The sequence below is a fragment of the Dromaius novaehollandiae genome, chromosome 20 (assembly GCF_036370855.1).
Source record: "Dromaius novaehollandiae isolate bDroNov1 chromosome 20, bDroNov1.hap1, whole genome shotgun sequence".
NCBI classification, from domain to species: Eukaryota; Metazoa; Chordata; class Aves; order Casuariiformes; family Dromaiidae; genus Dromaius; species Dromaius novaehollandiae.
The window spans coordinates 3,750,220-3,777,742 of NC_088117.1; the positions used below are offsets into that span (position 1 = coordinate 3,750,220).

Sequence of the window (27,523 nt, forward strand, 5' to 3'; positions counted from 1 at the left end):
AAATTGTTCTTACTTTCAGATCTTTGCTGATCTTTTTTTAGTGCAATCCTTAGATTTAGGATTTTTTTTTTTTTAACGCTACTCTAAGCTTCCTGTGCCATCAGGCTGCCTGAGAGATCTGGTCACCTCTGTGTTAAAATCTTGCTCTTTGGTTTTGCTGTATATGCCTCTAAGTAATAATTCAGATCTCACAAGACTTAATTTGATTTAAAAACTATTTTATTGGAATTGCCATGAAAAAGTCACATTTAACAGTTGTCATGCAGCCCTATTGAAGGACTTCCATTTATTTCCATTTTGTAATTACAGGGGGAGAGAAAAACCCCAAGCTAATAATGTACTGCTTTTTCATTTAAAATTTGATTCTTTATGTTCTTCCAAACAATCTCCCATGGTCTGGATATGAATTCTTAATGTATGTGAGTAATAGCACATTTTATCAGGGACCAATTGCAAGAACGTGCATCTAAGGACAGAGAGCACAGGCCTTGCATATGCTTGTATGGTTGCAGGCAGCTGTGCATGAGATCTGCCTCTCTCAAACCTTTTTCTGTAATTTTAAGTAAAATATGGAAAGCAGATGATGTTCCAGGGGACTTGGGAATTCTCAGAATAATTCTAATTCCAGGAGTTAATGTTGACCTTTGGATCTATAAACCAGGGGCTTTTTAGAGGTATAAATAGTATTGTCGAGGCTATTATTAGACTACTGTGCCCAGTACTCTGACGTACGTTTTTTTAAGGGGAAGGAGAACCGGGAGTGGTCTCAGGCATAAGTGGATGTCCAGAAAATCATCCTATAGATGCTTAATGTGCTCATTCTATTAAATTTATTGAAGAGAAAGTTCAAAAAAGATCATTACTTGATCATAGTCTATAAGTATCCACTTGGAGGAAGAGTTTCTGATGATACAGAGCTTTTTAATTTAGTGGAAAAGGCATAATGCGTTTAACTATTTGACAGTGAGGGCAATTAACCATTGGAACAACATATCAAAGGATATGGTGGATTTGTCATCTTTGAAATTGTGAATTCAAGACTAGATGCCTTTTAAGAAAAGCTGTGGTAATTCAGCCAGGAGTTATGGGCTTGACGCAGGAATCACTGGAAATTTGATGGCCTCTTTATGCAGGTCAGTTTTGATTATCATTATCGCTTTTGCCTGTGAGCGGTTCCTCGCTTTCTGCCAGCAGTGTTCACATGGCAGAGTTGTAATTAGAAGAATCAGTCACTTCCCCGTTTGTTCACAAGGTCGCATTACTCGAAAGCAGTGTCTAAGAGTACCTGTCTGAACCTAGATTTTAAAAAGTGTCTTTATTGCTCGCGGCTTTTTTTTTCTTTCTTTCAATTTTTCCTTCTTTCTTTCTTTTGCCTGGATTCCTCTTTCTGTTTTGGTGTTTCAGCTGTTGCTCCAGGAGTCCCATAAGAAGAACTATTTTCCTGCAAGTGGAGCAGCACTAAAACATTGCCACCATAGAGCTTGTAATCTGCTAACTGTGCTCTTGGTTTTCTGGAGCATCTCTTCCAAAACCTGCCTCCTACTTGACAGTTGAGTGGACAGATGCATGGAGGGGTGTGGATGTGGCTAGGTCATCGGTTAAGGATGATGTTAAGGACAGGAGAACGAAGCCAATGTAAAATGTTGTCAAGTCAAAATGGCAGCATTTACCCCTGCTCTGGGTTGTTAGTGCTGCAAAAGGTGTAGCGCTATAGAAAATTCGGCAGTAGGAATCCTGGTTTCACGACTGAAGGTGCTAGATGAGACTTTGTTTTGAGTACAAGCTCAAATTGCAGCGTGCACGAGCTGAGCTGGGGTCTGGGAGCCTTTCTCTAGCAATAGGCAGGACTGTAGCAAGTCTAAAATTCTCTTGAGTCTCATCAGCTTTTCAGTGGGGTTTTGTAATTTGCACTACGTTTTGTGCTGCAGCAGCTAGGCTTGCAGTACTTGAGCTAGCTAGCTAAAAGTAAGCTTGGACAGGTCTTTGCTATGGCAGAGGCGGCACTGTAGATGGACCTGCAATGTCAGGCAAATACCTTCTTCCACCCACGAAGATACCTTCTTCCACCATGCTTTATTGCTTATTATGCTGGCAGGTGGGAGACCCAAGCCTGTTGTAAGAATTTGTTGTGCTAAATGCTGTCTGAAAAGAGAAGGGTCCTTTCCCGTTGTCACCCGCTCTTCTGAAACGTCTCTGCAACATGTTCCCTCTGCATGCTCTGACGTGGTAGCCAGCGCTCTGGATGCATTTCAGGGAATAGGCGTACTTGTTGCTTTCATTCATCTTCTCCAGAGCCGATCAAATGCCTGTGTAAATAGTGTCTGATACTTTTCATTATCTGCAGTTACTTTGGATCTGCCATCTCTGTCTCTGAGATGTAGTCTTTCACCTTCAAAGGCAACACTTCAACAAGTGAAGGAGCAGCAGGCTGGGATTGTTTTGCAGTCTTTAGGCAAAGTAACATTGTGTGCTAGAGGAGGGGCTGTGTGCTTTTGCCTTGAATGTATGTTCCTATCTTCAAATACAGGTGATTATGCTTGAGAGAGAAAGGAATTAAATTTATTTTCTTGTTTTTTGGATGCCAAGGCTCAAAAACTTCCTTTTGTTTTCCAGCATGCAAGTAAAGACCCCAAAGAAGGGAGAGACAGCAGAGATCAAAAAGAATCCAAGGAGGAAGGCAACAAAAATGTCTTGGAGTTTGGGAAGCCATTGCCGTTGCCCTCTCTCCCGGGCCTTCACCAGTCACTACCTCAGAACCAGAGCTATGTGGCCACCACAAAGTCGCAGACGGGTAAAAAGGACAGAGTTAAAATCCCTAGAGCACCCGCCAGCAAAATGTGTGTGTGAGTGAGTGAATGTGGGATGAGACAGGCCAACAAAGACTGAAGCACCCTCTGTTCATACTTTTTTTTTTTTTTCTTTCACTGAATCTCCTTTAAGATTTTTTTTCCTGCTAGCATCAGTAGAACTGCTGATGTAGACCTCTTTTGACAGATGCCATTTCATTTAGCCACTTCTCTGCAGCTGGCCATTTCGCTGCAACAAGATAACTTGTCCTCTTGGCTTGCTTGTAGCTTACAGTGTTTTGGGTAGCACAGAGTATATCCTTGCAGTCCTCTATTAAAGTAGCCTCCCAGATGAAGTCCATCAGCTTTCTCTCTCTGTAAGGAGGACTTACCATTCAGTCCTTACAGGAACACGTTGTTTCTGTGGGGTACAGGTTTTGTGGTGGGATGGGACCGAAGCTAGGAGCAGTTTTGGGTCAAAAGCCTGAGTGTAGATTAGGTGAATGAATTCCTTAGTCTGGTGTCTTGTGCTTCCGCCTGCGGGTGCCTTCCCTTAGCAGTGAGGAGGGAACTGTGCTTTTTCAGACACTGGCCAGACCCAGGATAACAATTTGCTCCTCTACTAAAACTCTTTGTTAGAGAGGCCATTTTATCCCATCTGCATATGTGATATTCTGAAGATGTTCCTATCGGTTGTGAGGGACTTTGTATGTCAGTGAGACAACTGCTTACCATGAGCTACAGCTGTGTAAATAAAATTAATTGGGTTAGCAGAATTCTTTTAAGAGAAGACTCTTCATAGATTTTTTTGGTAAAATTTCGTTATAGTGAGAAAGGAAGAAATGGTTTCAAGGAATAGAGACTGTACAGCTGCAAAATGATGTTGCTGATGCTGAAGCTAGCTGTTCCCTGCTGTATGCTGCTTTAAAACAGCCTGCACTAAGTATATTTCTGATGTATATTCTCCAAAGATAACATCAGGCTGTGAGGTGTGATGGCTGATTTGATTAGAAGGCAGGAGGGAGATGTACCAAATCAAGACCTGATCAAAGTACTGAAAGGAATCAAACTGCAAGTTTTATCGTTGGTGTGAAGTGAGGTTAAATGGCAAACACCTCTTTACGGTGGCTTTTCCCTGTGTGTTATGCAGTTATTGTATGATCGCATTCATTGCAAGTCCGTATTACTAGTCTTGCAGTATCTATTTGAGCAAGCTGGATTCTATTCAGCCTCCTATGGCATCAGCAAGACTGCCAAACACAGTCTAATTTAAGGATTTTGATATTATGTATGGAGCTGTAGGGGCCAGAAGGAACGTGGAGAGGATGCTCAGAATTTGGGTGAGTTTGCAGCAGTGGCAAAAAGCTCTTGTGTGTTCACACGCATGTGTCTGTCATCTTTTGGTTGACTTGTAAATAACTAGTTTGAGTGGGAAGCATTTTTCTCTATCTGTTCAGCATTAGTTCCTGCCCTCAAGTGTGGTTTCCCACAGTACAAGCCTCTGCTTTCTGTCCTTTCTTCTTTTCATTCCTGAATCCACTTTGGATTTATTTGCTTCTCTTTTCCAGCTGCTGCAGTATCTCGGAAGAAAAAACGGAGAATGGGAACCTATAGCCTGGTTCCCAAGAAAAAGACCAAAGTGTTAAAACAGAGAACAATGATTGAGATGTTTAAGAGCATAACTCATTCCTCCGCGGGTGCCAAGGTGAGGGGTGCGCTGAACCTACTGGACATGTTTGTTGTCTCCATACACGTCCTTTGTACTGGCACACCAGCCCCCTGTGTAGGTTTAGGAACATGCTGGCTTGCTGCTGTCGGCATTTTCCATTCTGAGTCTACATCTTCTCTCTGGCGACAGCATCCTGCCCTTGGGAGCCTCGCTGGAGGGCTCTGAAAATGGCCCGTGTGGTAACCTTTTTGTTTCGGAGTCCTCAAGGTAACTGTCTACTGTTCCTGCTTGAGGCTGTAAGGCAAGACAACCGATTACTTTAGAAAGCTTAGACTGGGATTCCTGCCTGATCAAATTCTGCTTTTGCTGCAGTCCAGGCCCCAGTATTTTGGCCTTTGAATTCAGCAAAAACAGCACTGGGCCTTCATGGAGTGGATTGAAAATCCCTCTTGGTTTTAGCTGCCCTTTCCATTCCTAGAAACCTACTTGCAAGCTCGGTATTGCACAGCAGAGCTGCCCTTTCATGCTTAAATTAGGCTGCCGTGGTCTGTCTGAACTCATGACCAGCAGCCCTCCCCGTGATGCCTTGTACAGCCACACAAGTCTAGAATGACTCCTCTTGGCTCCTCGTTCCCCACATTGACAGCATGTGGTGACACATGGCAGGCTCTCTGACCGGGTTTGTTGGCAGCATTTAAGAGCTCTGGAGGGAGACATAGCCAGCTTTCTCTGTCAGCTTTACGGATCCTAACATGCGGAGAGGTGGTCTGGGTTAGATTCAGTTGCTCTGCGCTGTGAATTGATGTTGTCTTTGTGGCTCATGTGCTTGGTTGACTTTCAGAGTGAAAAGGACCTAGGTGATGCCAGCCCTCATGTGAATGGGGAAAGCATAGATGTAGACTCTGAAGAGGAAGACTCTGATGAGTTGGAAGAGGAGGATGATCATGCAGCAGAACAGGCAGCTGCATTTCCTGCAGATGATAACAGGACCTCTAAAGACAGTGCGTCTGATGCAGACAATGCCAGAAAGGTATTCACATGCCCTGCGCAGGACTTGAAGCAGTGGGATGGGACACTTATGTATGTGGGATAAGAAAGAAAGGGGCATGAGTTGAGGAAACTTCTAGGACATTTTAGCTTATGAGATGGCAGAAAGCACTGCAGTGGAAGTGAGGCCTTTTGATGACCAATTCCTAGTCCCCGCTGCCTCCCAGTCTCAACACTGCTACATAAAACTCCATGATTCAGTGTCCCGGTGCAGGACTCCCACCACATTCAGTTATGGGATTCACTGAACCGGTAAGAGACATCTTCCTAATGCTGCCTGTTGCAGGCTGGTAAAACACAAAATACTGCTTTAAAAATAAATCTTCCCAAATCATGGAGCAGCGTCATGATACGTGGTGTAGGCATGAGGCAGTTTCTGGATAATCACAGAAGTTAAGGCTCAGCTGGAAAGCTTATTTCTGGGATGGAAATTTTTGCCTTTACCTTCCTCGTGGATGTATCATTATACGGGCATTAAAAGCCTTAAGAGTTCTTGTTCCGGAAAGGAACTTCTGTTAGTGTGTGCACAGGTTGGGGCTGGATGCTGTGGGGGATGTTGCAATGGGATGACCACAACCCGAGCAGGGCTGCGAGGATGTTCTTGTCTGAGAAACCTGACCTGACTGACTTTCTGTTCCTGGGCAAATGGTGGCTGCAGATGGATGATGGCGAGTCTGAAGAGGAACAAGAGTCTGGAGAATCTGGGGAGGAGGAGGAAGATGGAGATGAGTCTGACTTGGTAAGCCTGACTGCTAAATGCATCTTTCAGCTTTTGTCCTGTTAATAATATTTTCCTCTTTGGCAGAAAGAGAGAGAGAAGCACTGTAGTTTCATGTCTCTGACAAAATTTGCTCTCTGAAACCACCCACACATAGAATATTGTTTTCCACAAGGTGCTTAACCCTGATCTGTGATACAATTAATTGCTTTCTGATGCTAATTAATGGGCTTTTGTTGTTTTCAACAAGGTGTTGACTGCTTTTAATCATTTGAACGTTAGTGGAAATATTTAAGGGTGCTTAAATTCTTTGGAGGCAGACTTGGCAAGTGGTACAAGCCAGCAATGTTTTTTTAACAACCTGAAGCTCAGTATGTCTTTTCAGAGTCCAGGTGGAGTTGTTCCCAAATCCATTGGCCCAGCCCTCTGCCTAAATTCACATTGATCTGACATGCCACCTCACAGTACCAGAGGAGCCAGCAGCCCTCACCAGGAGGGAGACTTACAAGGGCCACAAAGAAAAAGACAGGCTCTCTCCCAAGAAACTTGTCTCTTTAGTGTTAGGGCAAGGCTTTCACCAGCTCCTGGTGATTTTTACTTTCTATTTTTTAGAAGGCCAAGCTACAGCAGGTGAGGGGAACCTGATTTTTTGAAATTACTGTTTATTAATTGTCTGTGTCCTCCCACCCTCCCCTTTACTTTAAAATTTTGCTCCCTTTCCACAGCATCTCAAGTTGAGGAGCCAGCATTTAAGGCACCCCAATTCTCCAGTCACCTTGAGAAAATTCTTGGCTTCATTTTCTTGATGTTTTGAGCTGAAGGTAGAAGTGAATTTAACAAATCGATCATTGAAGCTCTATAGAGTCTTGATCCGTATTCTCTGACGCTACAAGAGCCAGAGAAGACAAACCAGCAGGTGTTATGTAGCCTGCCTCTTTCACTGGGTAGTTGACGAAAGTCTGTTGTTACCTCAAACTGAAGGCTGATCTTACAGTCAAGTCCAAACTCCCAAGTCGTATCTACACATCCTAGACTTGGTTTTTACTCTGCTCATATCTGAAGTGAGTCAGTCATCTCCCCAGACAGGGACTGGCTCAAATGCAAACCTCTCCCCCACAAGCAGTGTGATGCAATTGGTTTAAGCCACGTGGTGAGGCACAATCAAGCCCACACGCAGGCACGGTTATCAAGGGCAGCATAGACACGGCCTTAGAGCTACCTCGGAGAACCAGGGCTCAGCACCACCTTTGCCTGACTGCAGTCCCTGCGATAACAGGGCATGGTGCAGCATCAGTTTCCTGCCAAGGTAGGCCATGAAGGTAGGGCTTGGTCCAGCCTCTGTTGAAAGTAGCAGGAGCTTTTTCACAGGCTTTGGTGGGAGATGGATAGCCTTTAATGAGCTATCAGTTTCAATTTGAACATGAATGTTACAATTTGAACTTTCAGGCGCCCCAGCCCTGGAAGGCGGTCTTGATTCCCTGTTACGATGTTATCTTTGAAAACCCGCCTCAGCCAACTGTATTTTCTGCATTAAAAAGCAACCAGAAAACCCAAAACCTGTTTAATTTCATACATGTGACTGAAGAGGCTGTTACTGTATGATTTGGTTGTGTTGACCTGATACTTTGTGCCTTGCTTAGGGAGGGGGCTGGTCTGATACCGTGGAATGAAATTCCCCAGGCTCTGTGCCAATGCCATAAGCTACCTCTTCAGGTACCAGACATATCTGTTTGGCATTCTGTAGCCTAACTGTGGAGCAATGTTGATGTTTGGGGTGGGGGGCAAGATTATCTGGGGAGAAGCTGAAAGTGTGCCTGTGACTGCCTACTTACACTGCTGAGTGAGGGTGCTCAGATACTACTGTGATGAGTGTGGTATAAGAGTCTACATGGAAGAGAAAGTGAAGCATGCACTATTTAAATGACAGGAAATACACCCACGTGTGTACTCATGTTTCCTTTTCGGAGCTATAAAGACATCTTAGCACCACTTGATTTCAAACCCCCAGTCCCTAAGGCCTTTTCACACAACTTGAGCCGTGTAAAGGGTCTTTAGCATGGGTGCGAAGGACTGCTGGGCCGCTGATACCAATATGCCTAACATGCAAATGGCCTCTCTGGTTGTTCAGAGTTCTGAGTCCAGTGTCAAGAAGAAGCTGCTGAAAAGGAAAGGAAAGACGGATAGCCCATGGCTGAAACCCACCCGCAAGAGGAGACGGAGGAATAAAAAGAAACAAGCCGGTGTGCTAGGTAACTAATTGTGTTTGTTCTTTAACTACCCAGAAATTAGCCTTCCAGGTAGGGGTGAGAACCTGTGGCCTATAAGGCAGTGACTGTCTGCAGAGCTCTTTCTTCCTTTGTAAGGATAAGCTGTATGGTGAACCAGGGGCTGAAGTGGCGTCTCGCCTGCTCCAGTAACTGCTCTTACGCATATTTTTACAGCAGAATAAATATGAGGTGGCTTTATCCTTCTCTTGTTGGCATGCCCTGGATATATCCTTTGTTCATGAACCCATGTCCAAAAGAACCATTTGTTTTCTCCAAGGTAATGGGGCACGTATGGAAACAACCTCCTGCTCTTGTTTTCATTCAAGATTTGTTGTGTTTTGGGTAGAAAGCACTGTGGTCAGCCTAACTCCTGCTCATTGCAAGGATCTTCCAAATAACGTGTTTTTAGAGTTGTTCTCTCATCTCTCACCCAACCAGAGACTGTACCAGATCCCTAGTAAGCGATGGAGTAAGCCTTTGTTTCAGAAGATCCAAAAAAGACCTCATGGACCCATATAAATTATGAGCTAAGGGAGATTGGTTAGATGGAGGAGAGTGAAGAAACCGCCCTGGAGTGATTTGTGATTGCTTTGTGTGGATGTTTGTCCAGGTGAACGGAAGAGGCGGTTGTCTTTGTTTATTCTGAAAAGCACCACAGAATTTGTAATTAGCTACCTCTTGCCATCTCATGTCGTGGACATGGTTCAGGTGGTCGTTTTTGTTTGATTTAAAATACATAGCACTCTAAAGAAATTGCAGTGCCTTTTGTCCTCTGAAAGCTGTGGGGTGGGAAAAGCTGGGAGGGGAAAGTGGATCTGATTCTTTGTCTGAAGGAAAGGTAACAAGATGGTAAAATAATTGGTAGTCTGTGGAAGTGAAGCAGTGCCTTTAGCTTCATTATTAACATTTCACACTTATCCATTGCCATCAAGAAGTTTTTCTGTGTTTGCTAATTCTTGGAAATAGGCTGTTTTTATCAGCAGATCTGCATCAGCTGCTTCTGAGCTAAAGGACCACGTTTGAGCTGCTGGGCTGTTTCTGGGGTTTTGTCAGTCATCTAACTTGCTCCAGTTACTCACACACCCTTTCTAAGGAAGAGGTGGGGGCCACTGAACCTTTCAGAGCAAATAGCTAATACTGTGTTTCAGATGCAGGCTCTTTTTTTCAGCCCCTTCAATAAAGGTGGCAGCAAATCTCTCAGGGTAATGCAAGTCTCTTGGCCAAGTCTGAGTGGGAGAAGCAAAGCAGGAGAGAAAGGGAAGCCAGGCAAATGTGAAGAGATTCACAATTCCCAAGAAGGCTCTGAGGGATCCCCCATGCAATCTCTTTCCAGCAGCAGCTTTGTTCACTTAGAGCCAGAACTTGGCTTTTATGTTTTCTCCTCCCATTAAGCTGAATGTCACCTGTCTCGTCCTCTTCACAATGTACATTATTAGCCAGTTCGCTCTGCCTGGCCTGAGTGTACCTAGAGCCCTTTGCAGCAGGTTGGAGACAGGAGAATGCGCTGAGCCTGGGTGAGCCTCGTTTCATCCCTTCCTTGTGCCATTTAAGCTTCTGCTGCTGATGCAGTACGGCAGCAGGCAGATGTGCCTTTCAGAGGCAGAACTTATTTGTCTCATTTATTCTTTTTTGTTACCTACCTAAGTGGAAGTGGAAAATTTCTCCGATCAGACAGGGAAGGAAATAAGAGATAAGAGATCAATTGTGCCATGTATGCCCAGATGTTGCATTTTCATAATTCTGTGTGCATCTGTACTCATAGTCTCTCTGAGGAGCCTGCATACAGCCTGCTTGGTTGAATGTGGCCTTTATACACATGCACACTTCTTCTTCTTTTTTTTTTTATTTTTGCTATGTAAATATACGTGTATTTTAATTTAGGTGCTGAAGCCTATAAATCGTCCTTGGGAGGCAGAGAGGGATCTGTCCAGGAGAACAGTATGGAGTACATGGAGGTGTCTCTTGATTCCTTGGATCTCCGAGTGAAGGGAATTCTGTCCTCACAGTCGGAAGGTGAGTGTCAGCTTTCTAAATATGGCCATGTACCATTTTGGGTCTTTGTTTCCCTGGTCTTATCCTCTGCATTGAGTTGATGCCCCCTGGTGGCTACTGATGCCAGAACGGGAAGCAGGGCCTCGCCGAAGAGGCGGCCGATCGCAGCGCGGAGGCTGGGTGCTTTGCTGTCCTTGGGCCTGGTGGCCGGCGTGCTGGGGCTCGAAGAAGGGAGCCCGGGTCGGGTGGGAGCCGTGGAGTTGAGTCAATATTTGACTTAAAAGCGCTCCTGATGAAGGATGCAAGCTGTCTGTCCGTAGTCTGTCTGTCCCGTTCTGCAGCTCCCCTCCCTCCTTGGATGACACTTGTTTAGCGTCTCCCTGAATCATCACCTTTCCCGTGCAAGCCCGTGCCCTGAGTGTTACCTCGTTCAACCCTGGGAGTGTGCCGCGCTCATTGTAAGATGTGGTGGGGTGGATCACGCTGATCAGTACTTAGAGAGGAGGGACGAATGCTGCTTCCTTGGGGGAGGAAAGCGAAGGGAGCGTGGCCTAGGGCTTTCTGGCCACCGGCTCTGGGGACACCCCTGTGACGAGCAGGCTGCTGTTCCCAGTGCTGAATTTGTCGTGGCTCCAGTGCTTTGTCACTGAACCGAATCCCGTCTGTTTGTCCCCCGTCATTCTTTCACTTTCAAAGGTTGTCTGGCTCTTTTGATAGAGGTGCATCAAAGAAACGGTGGGAGTGTTCACCACCAAGGGAGGGTCAGGATGGACGATGGATGCTTTCACCAGAGCCTCTGGATGTCAAAAAGATTATGAAAGTGACAGCTTGGAAGGCGAGGAAAGAGCTTTGTGATTTGTGATCCTAGAAAAAGCTTTTATATGTTTAAGAACTTGACAGGATTTTACATGAAAACTGCAAGGACCTTCCCTCCGCTTGTATGTCTTGAAATATCCCATCCCTTCTCTGGGGCTGGTCTTGCAACTTGTTGGCCGAAGGAAACTCCTTACGCGATGAAAAGGGGATTGTACTTGGTGGGTAGAATCATATCCATGGGCAGATGTCCGGGGGTGGTGGTGGGAAATGCTGCCTTTGCCAGGGCAGCTAAAGAGGAATCTCCCTCAGGAGTGGAGTGAGTCTTTGAAACTTAGCTGCAAAAAGCTCCACTTTCAAAAGCTTCAAAAATAGCAACGCACTTCCTTCTCGCTGGGACCCAATTGTGTAGTAGGCATGGGCAGAAAAAGCTTGGGACAATTCATGGTGACCCAGTCCAAAGGCAAATGTGTGGGGGTTTGCTTTGGGTAATTAAAGTATTGCAAGAAATGTTACAGCAATGTGGGATTAAAATAGGAGTGTGGGATTAAAAGCAATCCCTCTGTCATTAGGCCAGGGTTTTGTAATTGTGGGTAACCTAGAAATTGAGTTGAATCTAGAATGGCTGCAAGAACGTTCACTCTATGCCCCCAAACTGGGCTTCGAGCCCACTTAAAAGTCTTTATCAACCTTTAAAAAGGTTTGTAAATGTTAAAAATTTGAGAGTGTCAGGGAAAGAGATGAGGAGAAAGCAAGAACAACTGAACATCTTGCTTCTTTTTTGCCCTGGTTTGTTCTCTTTCCAAAAAAAATATTTCTTTGTTGGCTGAGACCAAGTAGTCCCAGGAATTTTTTTTTTCTCCATCTGTGTAATAAGCCTCTGCAAATAGAAGTTTGTGCTTTCCTGATCTTCTCTATTTATCAGTGCAATAACTATTCAGATTTCAAACTCCAAGTGGTTTCCTACAAATTTCCTGGTACCAGAGCTCAGTGTTATGGGGTAGGGAGGGAGGAAAGTCAGACTGGTAATTTTGTACTTCATTGTTGCTTCTCTTTGTTGGGGTTCTCTCAAGAGAAACTGTTCCTAACTCTTTTCCTGAAGTCCATGCTGAGATCTGTAGTGTGGCTGAACTTAGCAAAGTACGTAATGCTTTTGCAAACTCCATCCAGTGTAAGCAAGAAATATTTTTACTTGGTTTGGATAATACCTTTAAAGCATTTGAGAACATCGAACGGGAAGATGCCACAGGTGGTGTTGACAGACTGCATCCTTTCTCCTGGCAGATAACTTCAGCGTTGATTTGCTGTTCTTTTGTGCTCTAGGTCTTTCCAATGGCCCTGAAGCAATGGAAGTCGATGGTCTCCAGGAAGTGCCCCTCTGTAGCTGTCGAATGGAAACCCCCAAAAGCAGAGAGATTACCACGCTAGCCAACAACCAGTGTATGGCAACGGAGAGTGTGGATAATGAGGTAGGAGCCTGTCTTTCAGCTTCTTGCAGATTTTTCTCCTGTGGAGAAAGAAATAAGCAAAGCCGTGCAGCTGCTCAGCAAGGTGTTGTACTGGCAACATGTGTCAGGTCATGTAAAGGCTCTGTGAGCCTGCAAGGTTGGGAATCTGCTGATGTAGTGAACGGCAAGACAAACACCTCACTCCTGCAGCTGGAGGCTCCAGCACTCTGCATGTGTCACACAATCAAATTAAAGCCACTCTGAAGTGAGGAGGTAGTGCTTGTCTGCACTGCTAGTTGGAGAGGCATCGGGCGGATCTCTTCTGCTTGTCCTGGCCTGTGTGGCTGGATCAAGTTGGTGTAGCAGACATACTTCAGGCCAAGTGGACTAAAATACATTAGCATGCATCAAAGTGAGAAAAACCAATCAGAGCAAGCTTGGAGCTGGTTTCCCTTGACTACGAAAGAGCTGATGCAAACCTTTCCGTAGCCAGCTCTTGAGCTTCTGGAACTTGGCATGCTGTCCGCCAGCTCAGTCTCTCCCAGCCTTCCTCTTTCCTCCTCCCCCAAAGAGGCTTCTGTTACAAAGCTTCCTATGTCCTGGCAACCCTGCACAGCCTCCAGGTCTGGCTGACTGAAAACGCCTGCGCTCGATGACTTTCAGTCGATTACGGCTGGGCTGGTTGGGCTTTACTGGTTCCAGAAGTGTGGAAGTAAGTGGCAGAAGTGACTCCCTCCTAGGGTTTGGAAATAAGACTTCAAGACAGAAGCAAACTCTTTCGATGCTCCTTTTACTGGAACGCACTTGTGTTTCTTTTAAGCTTCAGCTGAGCCGCAGTCACACTGTACCACTCTGATACTTGCTGGTAGTAGGACAAGGAGTCACAATCTTCCTAGTTCTTCTGTAGGATCCCAGGAGAAGGGTGGGTGGATGGAGGGAGGCAGGGAGGAAAGTAATGAAATTTTGAGCCCAGCTCTATTTCTGTTAGTATGTGCTGGTATCCTATAGAGAAAGGAATTTCCAAAGCATGGCAAGCAATATCGATTTATTAAAGAGAGAACACCCTGGAGACTTGGAGAGAGAGGGACTAGTGTCCCATTCTCCAGGGTTTCAAAATAAAAATATGTGAAAGGGTTTCTCTTGTATATGGTTGTTTGATAGTTCTTTCCCCAGATAAATTAGAGGGAGGAATAGCAAAGGCCATGCTTTGTTAGATTCTTTTTCATAGAGGGATATTAAGTGACTCATAGATGTTATAAGGATATTATATGTATGAATAGTAGGTTCACCAGACTGTCGTGTCCTTGGATAATGTTATAAATAGTTATGAGCACCCTGCTGTACTCTCTAATGGTTGGAAAATAGCAATTAATCATTTCATACTTTTTAAAGTTTCTGACAAATAATATAAAGTGTGACATAATAATACAGGGAGGATTTCTTCACACAGACAGTGTACCTTCTCACGTGTTCAGCTCAGAATTTGCTCAGTTCATAAGTAAAGTAAATGGAATTGTCCTCTTTTCTGCCACTCCTGCAAACTCTGGGATCTGCATTAACAGTGATCACTCTAGCCAAGGCGCCACAACAGCAGGTAGACCTTGCAGCTGGAATTTGGGTAACTTGGATCAGAGACGCAATAGGGGTGAATCAGGAAGCCAGGTTAAAATCTGTTCTCTTCTCTGCAGTGGTGTTGGTTCTGTAGGACAGGTGGAGTTAAAAAATGTATTTAGGGAGGGAGTCTAGTTATGTTGGGAACAAGCAGCAGGTGGAAGCTCAGCTGGACAGAGAGGGACAGTCGCAGTCTGCTAGTGATGAGTCGGCACTGTGTTCGTTACTGACTCTTGGATCACGGTGGCAGCGCGCAATAAACCTGCACAGATTTTTGTAGGGACGTTTCCTTGTAACAGCCTTTCATGTTTAAATTTCTAGTTTTTTTAAATGTCCTTTGCTAAGCATCCAGGGGAGGCAAAGTATTACAAGGAGGAACTTAGAGAACCCCAGCAGTGTTGCGTCACGCTAGCAGGTGGCAACTAGGATGCGAAAGTATTACAGGGGTATAGTGGAAGGAAGCACTGATCTTTCTGATGCAGCAGAGCGAGTAACACCAGTGGGGAAAAGTGAGCCCCAATTATAGAGCCTACTGTCATTAGTAGATTAAGGTGGTGCAAGAGAAGGCAGTTTTTTTAAGCCCAAAGTTGTAGTTTGGTGAAATCCTTTGGAAAACATACTCAAAATGTGACTTTAGTTGAGCTCTGGTGAAAGCCTGGCTGTTTGTCCCTGTGGTCTGGGCAGGGGCCAGTGCTGGAACCGGTACAGACGAAAACTTAGCTGGCAATGAAGAGCTGTTATTTTCCCCTTTATCTTCCTGTGATTTATACTTTTGAACAGTAACAAGATTTAGTGCATATGGTCTTGTTCTCTTGGTCACTGACACCCGCTCTTCCTGGCAAAATGAGAGCGTATGTTGTGTGAGTCAGGCCCATGGGACTGCCCATTCTGTGGCTGCTTGACTGTTGCGTGTTTCCAGTTATGATTTTTCTTGCAAGGCACAAACGACTCCGGGCCACATGCATGTTAGTTAGTAAATGATGCATTTCTCTCTGTGAGAGCAGCTTTCACAGCTTCCTGCTGCACTGCTAATGCTATCTGGCACACATCTGAATTACTGTGAAAAAGCCAGGGCTCATCAAGGCAGTGTGCAAAATCTTCCTCCGCACAAGCACAGAGAGTGTTTTGGTCTCCAGTAATTTCATTTCCTTTAATTTCTCCTGTTCCAGCTGGGCCGATGCACAAACAGTGTGGTTAAGTATGAACTGATGCGCCCGTCTAACAAAGTCCAGCTTTTGGTGCTGTGTGAGGACCATAGAGGGAGGATGGTGAAACACCAGTGTTGCCCTGGCTGTGGATACTTTTGCACTGCAGTAAGTCCGTGCTCTCAATCTAGGGAAGGGGGTGCCTGTCACAGTAGCCGAAAGAGTCGAAGGTGGAGATGTACCTGAAGGGGTTTACTGACTTCCTGGCATAAGCTCCACCTCTTTCCACAGCAAGTCAGACGGTGTTTTGTTCAAGAGGAATGTATGTGAGGTAGCTGAAGTTGTACCTTTAACTGCCTGGAGACCCCAAGAGATGTTACTGCCTGGTTTTCATGGTGACTTCCCACAGTGGACGTCTTGCCTTAAGAATTTCTTTGGAGTGAGGCTTTTTTTTTTTCCCTTCCTCTGCACAGGTCAATCACATCAAAAGTCAGGTTGGCCTGCTTTGTAAATCAGTCTGTGTACGCAAGGTGGTTCTGTCCTGTGGCCCGCTCATGAGGGTTTAGATAGGGAGCCTAGGTGATGGCATTGGAACAAGACAGTGTTTCAGATCTCCCGCTTTTTCTTCTACCTCTGCCACCGAGGCTGCTAATAGCTTTGGTCCAGTCCTTTGAGTCATTGGTGTCCTAATTTCCCTGTTGGTAAAGCTGACAAAACACCAATTCTCTGCCTCATAGGGTGATTGGGAAGCTTAATTGTCTGGTGTTAGCGAAGCGCTTTTTAAGATGACTCAAGGAAAGATGCTACAGTAGTCTCAAGCATTATTGTAATAAATGGAGCCATCAGGAGTTTTCATGCTGAGTCAAAGATCATTTAAAAGATAAAATCCTCAAAACCCTTACAGGCATTTTGCAAAGCTGAAATAGAGGTAATTAGATTTCTTTGGAGGACTGTGAATTCAGGAGAAAAGAGGGTTTTAACTAACCTTTCCCTAAATGCTCTTACATCTCTAAATGACTTGTCACAGTTCATAAAGGTGAGGCTAGGAGCGTCTGAGTCTGTGCTGTCCGTCACTAATAACACAGGGCACAGGAGGGCGTTAGGTAACAGTAATGTCATAGAGTAATGAATTCTAGGGTACCTTCAGTTTGCTTCAGCAGATTTTACTGGAAGGGGAAAATAATTTTAAGAAATGTTGCTCAAGTCCATTGAAGGAGCAGTTGGCAACCTCATTGGGGTTAAACAGCATACAGATCCTTAGGGCTGGTCCAAGCGTAGAAGCCGCATGCTTTTGGTTATGTTGGATTAACAGCTGGTGTAATTATATTAGTGTAGTTCCCTTGAATGGTTTGAGTACAGCTTTGTTAGGTAGTTTTAATGCTGGCTCAGCACACAGATAAGTTTTCCTTTGCAGTTTTGGGGGAGTCCTTACAGTACACTGTCACATCCAGAAACATAAGCAAGACCTTCAAGCGTTAGAGGAAAGAACTGGGAATTGAGACTTCTTGGTTCTGTTTCCCGAGTGCAATTAAAACTTGCTTTGCAGTCCCTAGCTAAATGGGTTTTGTCCCAGTACCTTGGTTTTATTCTCTTTGAAGGTAGCAGCAGTGTTGGCTTACTGTATTGGAAGAGGAAGGGACGAGAGTGGTGAGGAATGGAGTATTTAAGAAATCTGCGGATGAGGCACGTAGAAGCGGGAAGGCACGTAGTGACCAAGGTGTGAATTTCCTCTATGTGATTTTTCTAGGGCACTTTCATGGAGTGTCAGCCTGAGAGCAGCATCTCCCACCGTTTCCACAAGAACTGTGCCTCCCAGGTCAACGACATGAGCTACTGCCCACACTGCGGGGAAGAGGCCTCGAAGGCGAAGGAGGTAACAATAGCAAAAGCGGACACAACTTCGACAGTGTCGCTGACCTATGAGCAGCAGAAACCAGCAGCTGTGGAGGGAAGGGCTGACACCACGACGGGGAGGTGAGCTTGGGAGCACGTGGCAACCTCAAGCCTTGCCCTGGACTTTGCTTTGTGTTTGAACCCTTGTGCTCCTCCTGACACAGCAAAGTGTTTTCTTGTCCTGCTCTGACCGGCCAAACTCAGCTGTCTTAATCTTCAAGCATGCTCTTTGTTACTCACTATGTCTGAGAGGAACACAGCCACAGAGGAAGAGCTGGGACAGCGGGGTTGAGGTGGGTTATTGAGGTGTGAAGATAGGAAGGCATGGAAGTTAATACAATTCCTGCCTCCTGTTGTTAGGAATGAAGTAATAGTGGAATGGCTTGACGTTGCCAGGTCTTGTAAAAAGGTAGGGAAATGTGTGTGGTACCTAGCATGGCATGTGACTCAAAGCAATCAGGACGGGTATAAAGAGAGAATCAAAACACAGAGGAAAACAATAATCAAACCATGCCTGTGTTGAGCTGTTTTCTGAGAAGTGCTTTGACTTTCCATGTGATCCGATCTTGTTTTGATGGCGTTTATGACTTGCAGTAAGTGGGACAGTGTCCTCAGCCCTATTTTCCTACATTTCCAGTCGCACAGGGTACATCTAAATGTAATCAAAAGGCAGTGCAACTCCTGTTCAGGGCAAGTTCTTACCGAAAAGGCTGTAAAATATATTGGTTTGCGCTGCAAATTTGCTGAAGCTATCTGCATTTGAAACCCATTTCCTTTCCTTCTTTGGCATAAGATATACATGCTCTTGTCTATTTTTAATGGTTATGCTTTGGCTGTCTCTCACTTTTTCACTTCAGTGGCACTGGAACGCGGTTGTCAGAGGAAGATAAGCCAGAAAGTTCAGCTGCTGAGGTGTTTGACATGGCTGGGTCTTCAGTTTTTCCAAAGCCCACTACTAGCCTCACCCAGGGACCAGTTAAAGAAACTTTGGAAAGTGCCCTGATTGCCCTGGATTCTGAAAAGTAAGAAAAGGCCTCTGCATCTCTCCAGTTCTAGCACAGTTGCTTGACCTAGAGACAACTGAGATGTAGTCTCTTTAGATTTTGGCCCCACTTAGACCCAGAGTATTATTGTTCCCTTCAGTCATTCATCACCCCCAACAGATTACTGATTCAAGAGAACAGTTACAGCTCTAAATGTCTTACTGATTTGTCTGGAGGAATTAGTTTTTCACTGGCCCTCCAATTGCAGCTGTAACTGCTAGGAATTCTCATTCACAGTATTAAAATCCGGGATTTGTTAATTAGCACTGCTGAGTAGATACAACCCTTGACAGAACAAGTCTGTCATGGTTTGAGCTGCAAGGCTGAAGATACCCTTCTGCAGAGCTGATATTCTTGGGTTTTGCTGGCATTCTGGAGCTGTGTCCCAGGAACAGAGTTTGCCACGCACATGGTGTGGTAGTGGGGTGTGGTAAAATGCTGGGAATGTTCTTCAGTGAGTATTAGTTACACTTCTTTCCTCATTCTTACAGACCTAAGAAGTTACGGTTCCATCCGAAGCAGTTGTACTTCTCTGCTAGGCAAGGAGAACTGCAAAAAGTCCTGCTTATGTTGGGTAAGTGGCTCTTTCCCAAGACACTGTGTGTTTGGCAGTACTCCCAGCTCCTGCCAGACAGTTGCTGGAGTCCAGTTCCCAGCATGGCAGCACGTCATATTCCCATTGCCCCTTGTGAGTGGTGTTGGAGGAGAAAGCCACTTTTGCAAGGAACGTGTCATTTGAAATGGCTTCATCTTTCTCTGAAACGTGGACTTGCTCCCAATTTTCTTCTGCATTTGGACACAGTTTCAGCCAGAGATGCTGTCTTCTGTCCTCAAGTGACCTGCACATGATTTTCCACTCTGACAGGACTTTGCCTCTCCATGCAGTGGGATAGTTGGGTTTGTGCATCTGATAGGGATGCACAAAGATGGGAGAGTGTTTAAGTTAGCACCTACCAGCAAGAGAGCAGAAAGGAAGAGATCTTCAATACATCAGGCTTCAATACATACGGCTTTTTTGGGGGTGCATAGTTGTTTGTCACCAGATGACTTTGAACTGCTGGGATTTCTTTTATCAACAAATATTCCCAAGGAATCTCCCCATTTGAAGGACACAGCATTTCCTTGGGATCATTTTCTTTTCACTCCAGTACTTTGCAGTATGATTTTTTTGGACATTTTTTTCATTTATCAAATTCTTCTTTTCTCTTCTAGCGAGTGTTAGCTTTGTTGTTTGTGTCTTTAATAGCACAAAAATGTTATTCATTGATACTTAACTATAGCTTCATATGCAACATATTATCATGCCCGGACATCTTTGTCTGGCTGTCATCATCATCTGTCAGTCTCTGCACAGCTGTGAGAGTTGCTGGCCAGATCCCTATCTGGTGTTAGTTGGAGTAGCTCCGTCCACTTTGGAGCCCTGTATTCGCTGGAATGCAAAGAGGATCACTAACACTAAGAGCAGCTAATAGCGGTCTTGAGGCAGAAAAGGCTGGGTGGTACTTACTCCTCATTTCTTCCAACTTCCAAAGCAGCAGATACTTCGTTTTTATCCTTCTACATTGTTGATTATTTTTGTTGCTATGAGCGATTGGAAATTGTGAATCTGAGGGAGATGGCGATGGTGATGGCGATGGCCTTTGTGCTAACAAACAGTAGATACGTGCCTGAGCTCTACAAAAGTAGTGGTCGTTTGTTTGTTCTCTAGATGGGTCATCACACTGTGGATTTCACTAAAAAGTTCTGGTAGAAATTGTAGTGCCTTAAAGGTAGTAAATTCCATGTTGTTTCTGAAGTCCTTGGTTTGAGGACTGTTTCTTATCGAATGTCTAGCAGACTACCCTGAGAGCTTTCTTACTTGGGTGTGGTGAGTCGTCAGAAGTGCTGAGTGCGGGCTGCGAACAACTCCTTTAAAAGCCTTTAGCTGAGACCTTTGGGTTCTCCTGTTACATTTTTCTCTAATCTCTGAACTGTGGTTGAAAGTGTCTCTGTTCTGTTTTTCAGTGGATGGAATTGACCCTAATTTTAAAATGGAGCATCAGAGTAAGAGAACACCTCTTCATGCTGCCGCTGAGTCTGGCCACGTGGACATCTGCCATATGCTGATTCAGGTTTGCCTCCACTTAACGTTTTTCGGAACAAACAGCTTTCTATGGTTTTTGGTCTCCTGCCCCACATGGCTGAAGAACACTTGGAAGTTAACCCTGAAACTTCCCTCCTATAAAAACTTCTTCATTCTCAGGCTGTGCTGAGGGTGGAGAGGTGGAGAGTAGTGTGAAGACTTGGATGACCTGACTCAAGCTTTCTAGGCTGTTCTCCAAGTGAGCTTCGCTGTCCACACAGTGAGCATGCAAAGCATTGATGTAGGGCACTCTGGAGTGTGTGGGAACGGAACTTACATGCCTAACACACCTGGCAGTTTAGCACGCTGCCAGATGTGCCAGCACGAGCTGTCCGCTGGCAGCCTGCAGGTGATCTGCAAGCTGCTGCCAAAGTTACTCTTTGTAATGAAGGTGGCTAGGCTCTGGAGCATGCCTGCTAATAGACCCCGTCTTCCTCTTCTGTCATTTGTAATGAAGGTGGTTAGGCTCTGGAGCATGCCTGCTAATAGACCCCGTCTTCCTCTTCTGTCAAAAACTAAGCAACCCCAGCAGGATTCTCCTTTACGGTGTAAATATCCTGCAGGTCAAAATGAGAGAAAGACGTACTCATGGCTTATTGTCTGAGATTTGGACTCAAGTCAGTTTGAATAAGAGAAGACAATCAGAAAAAGTAGGGGTGTTCTTGCTGAACCTGCTCCAAAATGGTATGGAAAAAAAAGGCTTTTAAAAGATTCTGAAAATCTATTTATGTATTTTTGCTTTGGCATACATCATCATGAGTGACTGGCATTATGTTTTGTTTGCCCTATGTGACTGGGAAACCTGAAAGGGACTTTGAGAAAGCGGCAATATCGCTATCTCTGAAAATGAGCCTGCTGAGATGCTGGTTTGGGCATTCAGAATCAGAGGTTGAAGTGCTACTTGAAGACGTAGCTATGGGCCAGCTGCTGCTTTCACTCATTGGATTTACTGCATGTGAAGACAGTGGAATGACTTGCATGATTTGCAAGACGTTACAAGCAATTTGAATTGAGTATCGGAAGGGTTAGTTTGTTTCCAAGATCCTTCATCTTCTTGTCTGTTCCCTGATGTCTGGCTACTGCAGTTGCACAGTGTTTGGCTGGGAATGTCCCCAGCTCGTTAAACTTGAAATGCCTCTTCTCTGGCCTGAATTGTTGCAGCTATTTAAAAGTAATCAGAACAAATGCATTCAGTGGGAGGCACCTGGAAGGGATGGGGCCATCTCCTCCTGCCAGGTGAGCCTGAGTCAGCATGTTGGTGCTGTAAACAGGTCTTTGCTTCACACACAGATGCACGCTCAACCTGCCAAGAGTTGTGCTGCCTTTGAAGCAGAGGGTTTGAGATTCTCTTTTGCTTTTTAAGTGTTGTGTGAGTTACTGAGCTAAACCAAAGAGTTAAAGGAGTCAAGATGCTTGACACAGTAGTGTTTTGGAAAAGAATAAGATTTTTGTCCAAGGCTTTTGAACTAAATGTATTCTCAGGGAAGACTGTAGAAATGTTATCCTTGATTTCAACAGAAATAGCCAATCGCCAGAATTTTTTTTAGAACTCCTGCCTCGGTTGACACCAGCAAGTTGTTCCAACTGCTTGTGACAGTGGGAAGAACGGGTTGTTTTGTTCCTCCTGTCTGTAGAAGTGATATATCCAGGAAAACAAAGCTTCTGGAATAAGGAGGAGGTTGATTTTTCAGAAGTGTTGCGCATATAATATCCAGAAAGCAGCAGTCCAGAATGAATTAATAACAAGAGCTGTTTAACACCAGCAGTTGGCTTCATTATGCCCTGGTTATTGGCTATTGAAGGCAGGAGAGAGGACAAGCAGTGTGTACTGCTGTTCGAAACAGGTGAAGTTTGACTGCCTTCTTTCCTGTTTGTTTTTTTTTTTCTCCTGCTTTATATGGCTAAATTTCAGAAACAGCCTGCTGCTAAATCTATGTTCCCACATCCTTCCTCTGCTAAACAGTAATGATTGTAATTGTTTTTGTATCTGCCTTGGCCTCTTGACAGGCTGGTGCTAATATAGACACCTGCTCGGAAGACCAGAGGACTCCACTGATGGAAGCAGCAGAAAACAACCATCTGGAAACTGTGAAATACCTTATCAAGGCTGGAGCGCTAGTAGATCCTAAGGTAGCAGTTTATTCCTTATCTTTTCCCCTGAAGAAGCCTCTGTCAGCTATTTATTTCTTCAGAGGTTTTAAGTCTTGGGTGGGAGTGCACAGGAAGAGGGGAGATGGACTTGTTTGTCTTGGGTGCGAAGGCCTGGAAGGGCTGTGGTTGTTGGTAGTATCAATTCAGTGATCCAGTGGGCTAGCTGTGAGCAGTTTGGGGCAAGTGCTGTCACTTGCTGCGTCAGTTTACAGCACCCAAGGTAGCGGGCATTTGATCCCATGTGGGGTCTCTAGATATTAGTGTCACAAAACCATTGCGATGATTTTTTGGAGTTTATGGATTTCAAGGTTTCCTTCTCTACATGCTCTAATGAGATTTTTGGGGTGACATTTTAAAATGTGCTGGTAATTAGGTGCTTGCAAAGCCAGCAAAAATGACAGAGGAAGCTTTGCTTTCCAAAGGCCTGATGTGCGTTTTTTTGCAATCACGCTGCAGTGGCAAAATTGGACACCATCTTTAAACTCTCTACCCTTTAATTTAAACAAATACAATAAAATGCAGCTGTCTGTATGCCTTTAACATGCTGTGGTTGCTTTGCAATCTTGGAAAATACACAGATCGTTTACTAGTCCCATAAATCAGATGCTATTTGGAGTACAGGAGCCCTCCCCGTGTGAACCTTGTATTGTTACAACCTGCCCCTGTTGGCTCACTCCTTGGTATTGCTGGGGAGAACAGCAGCGGGGATGGGATGCTCTGTTTGCTGAGGAGTGAGCTGGGGCCAGGAGGATTGCACGAGCTATTAAATGCAGTCCACCCATGAGCCTTGGATAGTTCCTTGGGAGGCTGATTCCATGCTGGGAAGAGGGGAAAGGGCAAACACCTGCAAGTTCATGCTAGCCGCTGTCCTGAGCATCGTGGAGCAATACAGGCGTCTCTCACCTGATTTATTCATGTCAAAGAGAAAAGAGGTTTGTCGTTTATGAGGGTACAGGGAAGGAAAACATCTTGAGCTTGCAAAAGCAAATTAGAAGCCTGAGATCACTGTAATAACTTCTGAAGTCTAGACTAGTTTATTATGTTAATTAGTTTCTTGTACCAAATTAGTCATCTTTTGAAAGTATCAACACTGCAGTATAAAATTGACTCCAGCCATTTCCATGAAAAACCAGAAGGTTGACTGCTAAGTGTGTTCCGTCCCCAGCCTGGAGCAGCAGGGCTGTTGGGTACGTGGGGACAGTGAGAACAGCAGGATGAGGGGTGGAGGCTTCTCAGACCCCTGAGGTGATGGTGCTGATCTTGTTACTAGGACATAATAGCCCCACTCAGGAGCTTCATTTTAAAATACGCCTGCTCTCCATAGGGCTGAGAAGCTGCCCTTGTCTCATGCTGGTCTAAGGGGAAAACCGTGGCATTATTGAAATGTGTGTCTGACGTTTAAGGGAGAGTAGAAACCCCCTTGTTCACCCCAAGGAGCTCAGCGAGTGTAATCCCTGACCTGAAACTTTCTGTCCTTGCTCAGTGAGTTGCTCCCTATCACTGAGCCATACTCTCTGCTTGGGGCAATGTCCAAACCAGAGCAATCATACTGTTTTCCAGTCTCTCGTTTCCTCCTTTTATTTCCTTGTCTTTGGGCCTTCCTGTAAGCTAAGCTCTTAGGATATAAATGTGTGATAAAAATCAGACTCCAGCCAAGATTTTTGGTGTTAGTGTGGGAGTGTCTCCATCATGACTCAGAGCCCCAGCCTGTCCATCTACACCAGACTCTGTATTCAGAGCTCCCAAAGGCATTTTTCTTTTCAACCTTCACAGTTGTGTTTTATGCTTTATCTCCGTACATGAGTGCAGGCACGTTGGGGACTTTGCCTTTCTGTCCCTGTGCAGTGCACCCCTCTGCCCCGCTGCTTGTGCAGAGCATCAGTGCTGGGATAAGTGCATGTGCTAACAAACGCAGCAAACCTGTGTAAACGTAGCATTTCTGGTAGAGAAAAGGCTGCTTTTCTGATGTGCAGTGCTCACTGCAGGCCCTGCCTCCGTAGAGGAACTTCTGTCTCCCCTTGGCTCTCCAGCATGTGCAGCAGCCAAGGAGGGTCCATCAGCCGGGGGGACGGGGTGCTCCCTCCCCAGGCTTCGCAAAGGAACCTCTTCCCGTGATCTTTGCTCTTTCCTCTTCCTGCTCGGCACTGGTCGCGTGTCCGAGCTTTGTGTAATGCTCCCTACGCTCAGGGCTGGCATTGGCTGCAGCTGCTCTCTAGCCACGTGGCAGCGGGCCGGAGGCTTTTGGAGTCCTCTGCTGTGGCCGTGAACTTGTCTCTCTGATGTTGCTAAGCATCGTTATTGGTGTGTAGACGTGACAAGTGCTGAGAGGTGAAGTTCCCTGCATGTTTGTTCTGTGATTGTGTCCAGGATGCGGAGGGATCCACGTGTCTGCACTTGGCTGCCAAGAAGGGGCACTATGATGTAGTTCAGTACCTTCTCTCCAATGGGCAGATGGATGTCAACTGCCAGGTAAAGACTTTCTACAGGTCACAGAAGCTGCTTTTCCTGGGTCAGGAACCTGAGTCTTATCAGCATGCTGTCTAGACAGTGGTTACTCAAATGCAGTCCTGCTACTGGGAGAATCTGAGGAAAGTTGTAGGCTGACAGTGCCATGAACGTCCCATTCTGCCTTGCCAGAGAAGGCATTCCCCTCTGCTGGCCTGATGGAAACTTGTCTTCCATGTGCCTCCATTCCCAGTTTGCCCTTGACCCTGAATCTGACTACGGAGCCTGCTTCTCCAGGGTCCTTGGATCACTGTGCTGTCTTCTAGCAGAGGGGTGGGATTGCTGACCTGCTTTGGGGACCGGGGTCTAGTCTGGCACTCAGGTGGTAAGCTGTCATAGAGATGATCCGCTGCTACAGGGTGAGGTGACGCTGTCTTAGGTATCCCTCGTTCTGGGGGAAGGCCAGTTCTCCTGGGCTGCTTGGTGATCTTTTATATGAGCTTTTACATAAGCTGGATGTTCGTTGTGCCTTTTGGTTAGTCAGCTGTATTTGAACACCCTGGAGATCCATTGGCAGTGTGCTGAGCTGCAAATAAACTCAGAGTCTGCTGAAGTGTATATGTTCAAACCATGCTGGGCTCTGCAGGACCCTGAGGGGCCTTTCCCTGCAGCAGAGTAAAGTGAAGGAGTGTGATGAGATGGAGGAGGGGAGGGAGGGAAGGGGTCTGTGGCTCTTAAGCAAGCTGCAACCTGCTGTTGCTGCCAAGGGCCTTGTGATACTCAACAAGAGACCATCTTGCCAATTCTGTGTGTCTCACCCTCTCCTTTCCCTCCCCAGGATGACGGAGGCTGGACGCCTATGATCTGGGCCACTGAATACAAGCATATTGAGCTGGTGAAGCTGCTGCTTGCGAAGGGGTCAGACATTAACATTCGAGACAATGTGAGGTTCTTTCTGGAATCCATTTTGGAAATAATCCACAATCTCCGTTCAAAAATCGAATGAGCCCAAGAACGCAGTTTGCAGGCTCCGTGCAGGGACGCACAGCGATGCCTTGACACAGGTGGTTTAGGAGTGGCTAGCGAACAGTGTCTGGTGGGAGAATATTCCCCCGTATTCTAGGAAGAAGCCTTACAAGTTAGTAAGAAGGCCTTTTGCTCCAGCATAGCACCTAAAGATCCTGTACCTCATGCCACGGTTTGTAGTTAGCTCTTTGCCTAGCTGCTGCTAATCCACCTGGCTGTGCCTGTGCTGTCATTTGAACACAGGGCAGATGCTCCTCAGGGCCAGACTGACTTGCTCCATGTTGTCCACAGGTCGGTGTGCACAGGCTTGGGTTGAGCCACGCAGGAGGGACATCCTGCATGCCTTTGGGAGAGTGCAGGCTCACACTCATTCAGTCTGGATAGGCTGGGCAGATACTGCAGCTAGTCTGCTAGCAAATATCCCAAGCCTGTTTTTTCCTAGGTGTAACAGGTATGTAGCCACCAACGTGGACAGAGTGTGCCCAAGCCAGCAGCTCAGCGTGCTTGAGCCTGCTCTTGGCCTGCTCTTCACCTCTGTAAATCCTGCTTTACAATGGGAAATACTCCATACCTTAGGCAGTCTGACTGCAAGTGAGTCCAACTGCTGGGAGATTCATCGGCCCAGCAGCTTTGAATGTCTACTGTGCTGGCCATTTTCAGAGGAATTGTTTCAAGTCGACAGAGAGAAGGTACAAGCCAGTAACAAGGGAGATGACTGTGAAGACAGGAGAGAGCATCCGGGCTTTTATTTAGGAGTTTCATAATATCAGCACTGCTGCTTTTCTTTTTTCCTGGTAGCATCTTTCTCATTTTTTCCACTTTGGCTGTAAAGTTACTGAAACCCCAGAAGTACCCACAAGGTAAGCCTTGGTGTGAACCAGGGTGTGATGAGCTACTCCAGGCTTTTCCCTGAAGGAGACATGGGATAGTTTGATAAATGAGGGGTAACTCACCTCACTTTCTGCTCACAAAGAGTTTGCAGTGAAGTACCTCATCCGCCATAAGTTCACGCTCTAGCATGCCTTATGGCTATATGTTGTCTTGTCCAAGGCTGTTAGGCCATTTCTGAATCCAGTGGATATAAGCAGCTGTTTTGTATTTATCTCCCTAAATGCCTCTCTCTGTGTGTGTTGGATGCTGGCAGGAATAGCTATTGGCATGTTTATCTCATAGTGCTCAGAAATGGCTCCGGCCGTTCCCAAGGAGTTGTCTTCCCTAGCTTGAAAGTCCCTTCTGTGGAGGAGCCTCCATTTCTTGATGGCTTGAATACTTCCAAGGCAGGTCCTGATCTGGCACAGTTCATAAGAGCAAAAGACAAAGTGGGATGGGGCTTTTTGGGTTGTTGCA

At 45.6% G+C, this 27,523-nt stretch overlaps 1 protein-coding gene across 17 annotated transcripts in view; it reads left to right on the forward strand.

The window, feature by feature from the left end:
* The window catches only part of EHMT1 (euchromatic histone lysine methyltransferase 1), a 132,765-nt gene that overhangs the window by 84,372 nt on the left and 20,870 nt on the right, over positions 1–27,523 (forward strand). For 15 of the 17 annotated variants that reach the window (XM_026113752.2, XM_026113753.2, XM_026113758.2 and 12 more), the window contains 15 exons: positions 2,614–2,791; positions 4,355–4,491; positions 5,297–5,485; positions 6,161–6,241; positions 8,349–8,469; positions 10,369–10,500; positions 12,616–12,761; positions 15,521–15,664; positions 17,244–17,470; positions 18,247–18,411; positions 18,924–19,006; positions 20,437–20,543; positions 22,562–22,684; positions 25,073–25,174; positions 25,989–26,093. In XM_026113752.2, coding sequence (XP_025969537.1) covers positions 2,614–2,791; positions 4,355–4,491; positions 5,297–5,485; positions 6,161–6,241; positions 8,349–8,469; positions 10,369–10,500; positions 12,616–12,761; positions 15,521–15,664; positions 17,244–17,470; positions 18,247–18,411; positions 18,924–19,006; positions 20,437–20,543; positions 22,562–22,684; positions 25,073–25,174; positions 25,989–26,093 — 2,040 coding nt within the window. The remainder of the gene's footprint in view (positions 1–2,613; positions 2,792–4,354; positions 4,492–5,296; positions 5,486–6,160; positions 6,242–8,348; positions 8,470–10,368; positions 10,501–12,615; positions 12,762–15,520; positions 15,665–17,243; positions 17,471–18,246; positions 18,412–18,923; positions 19,007–20,436; positions 20,544–22,561; positions 22,685–25,072; positions 25,175–25,988; positions 26,094–27,523) is intronic. The other 2 variants (XM_026113756.2, XM_026113760.2) reach the window with 1 other exon arrangement.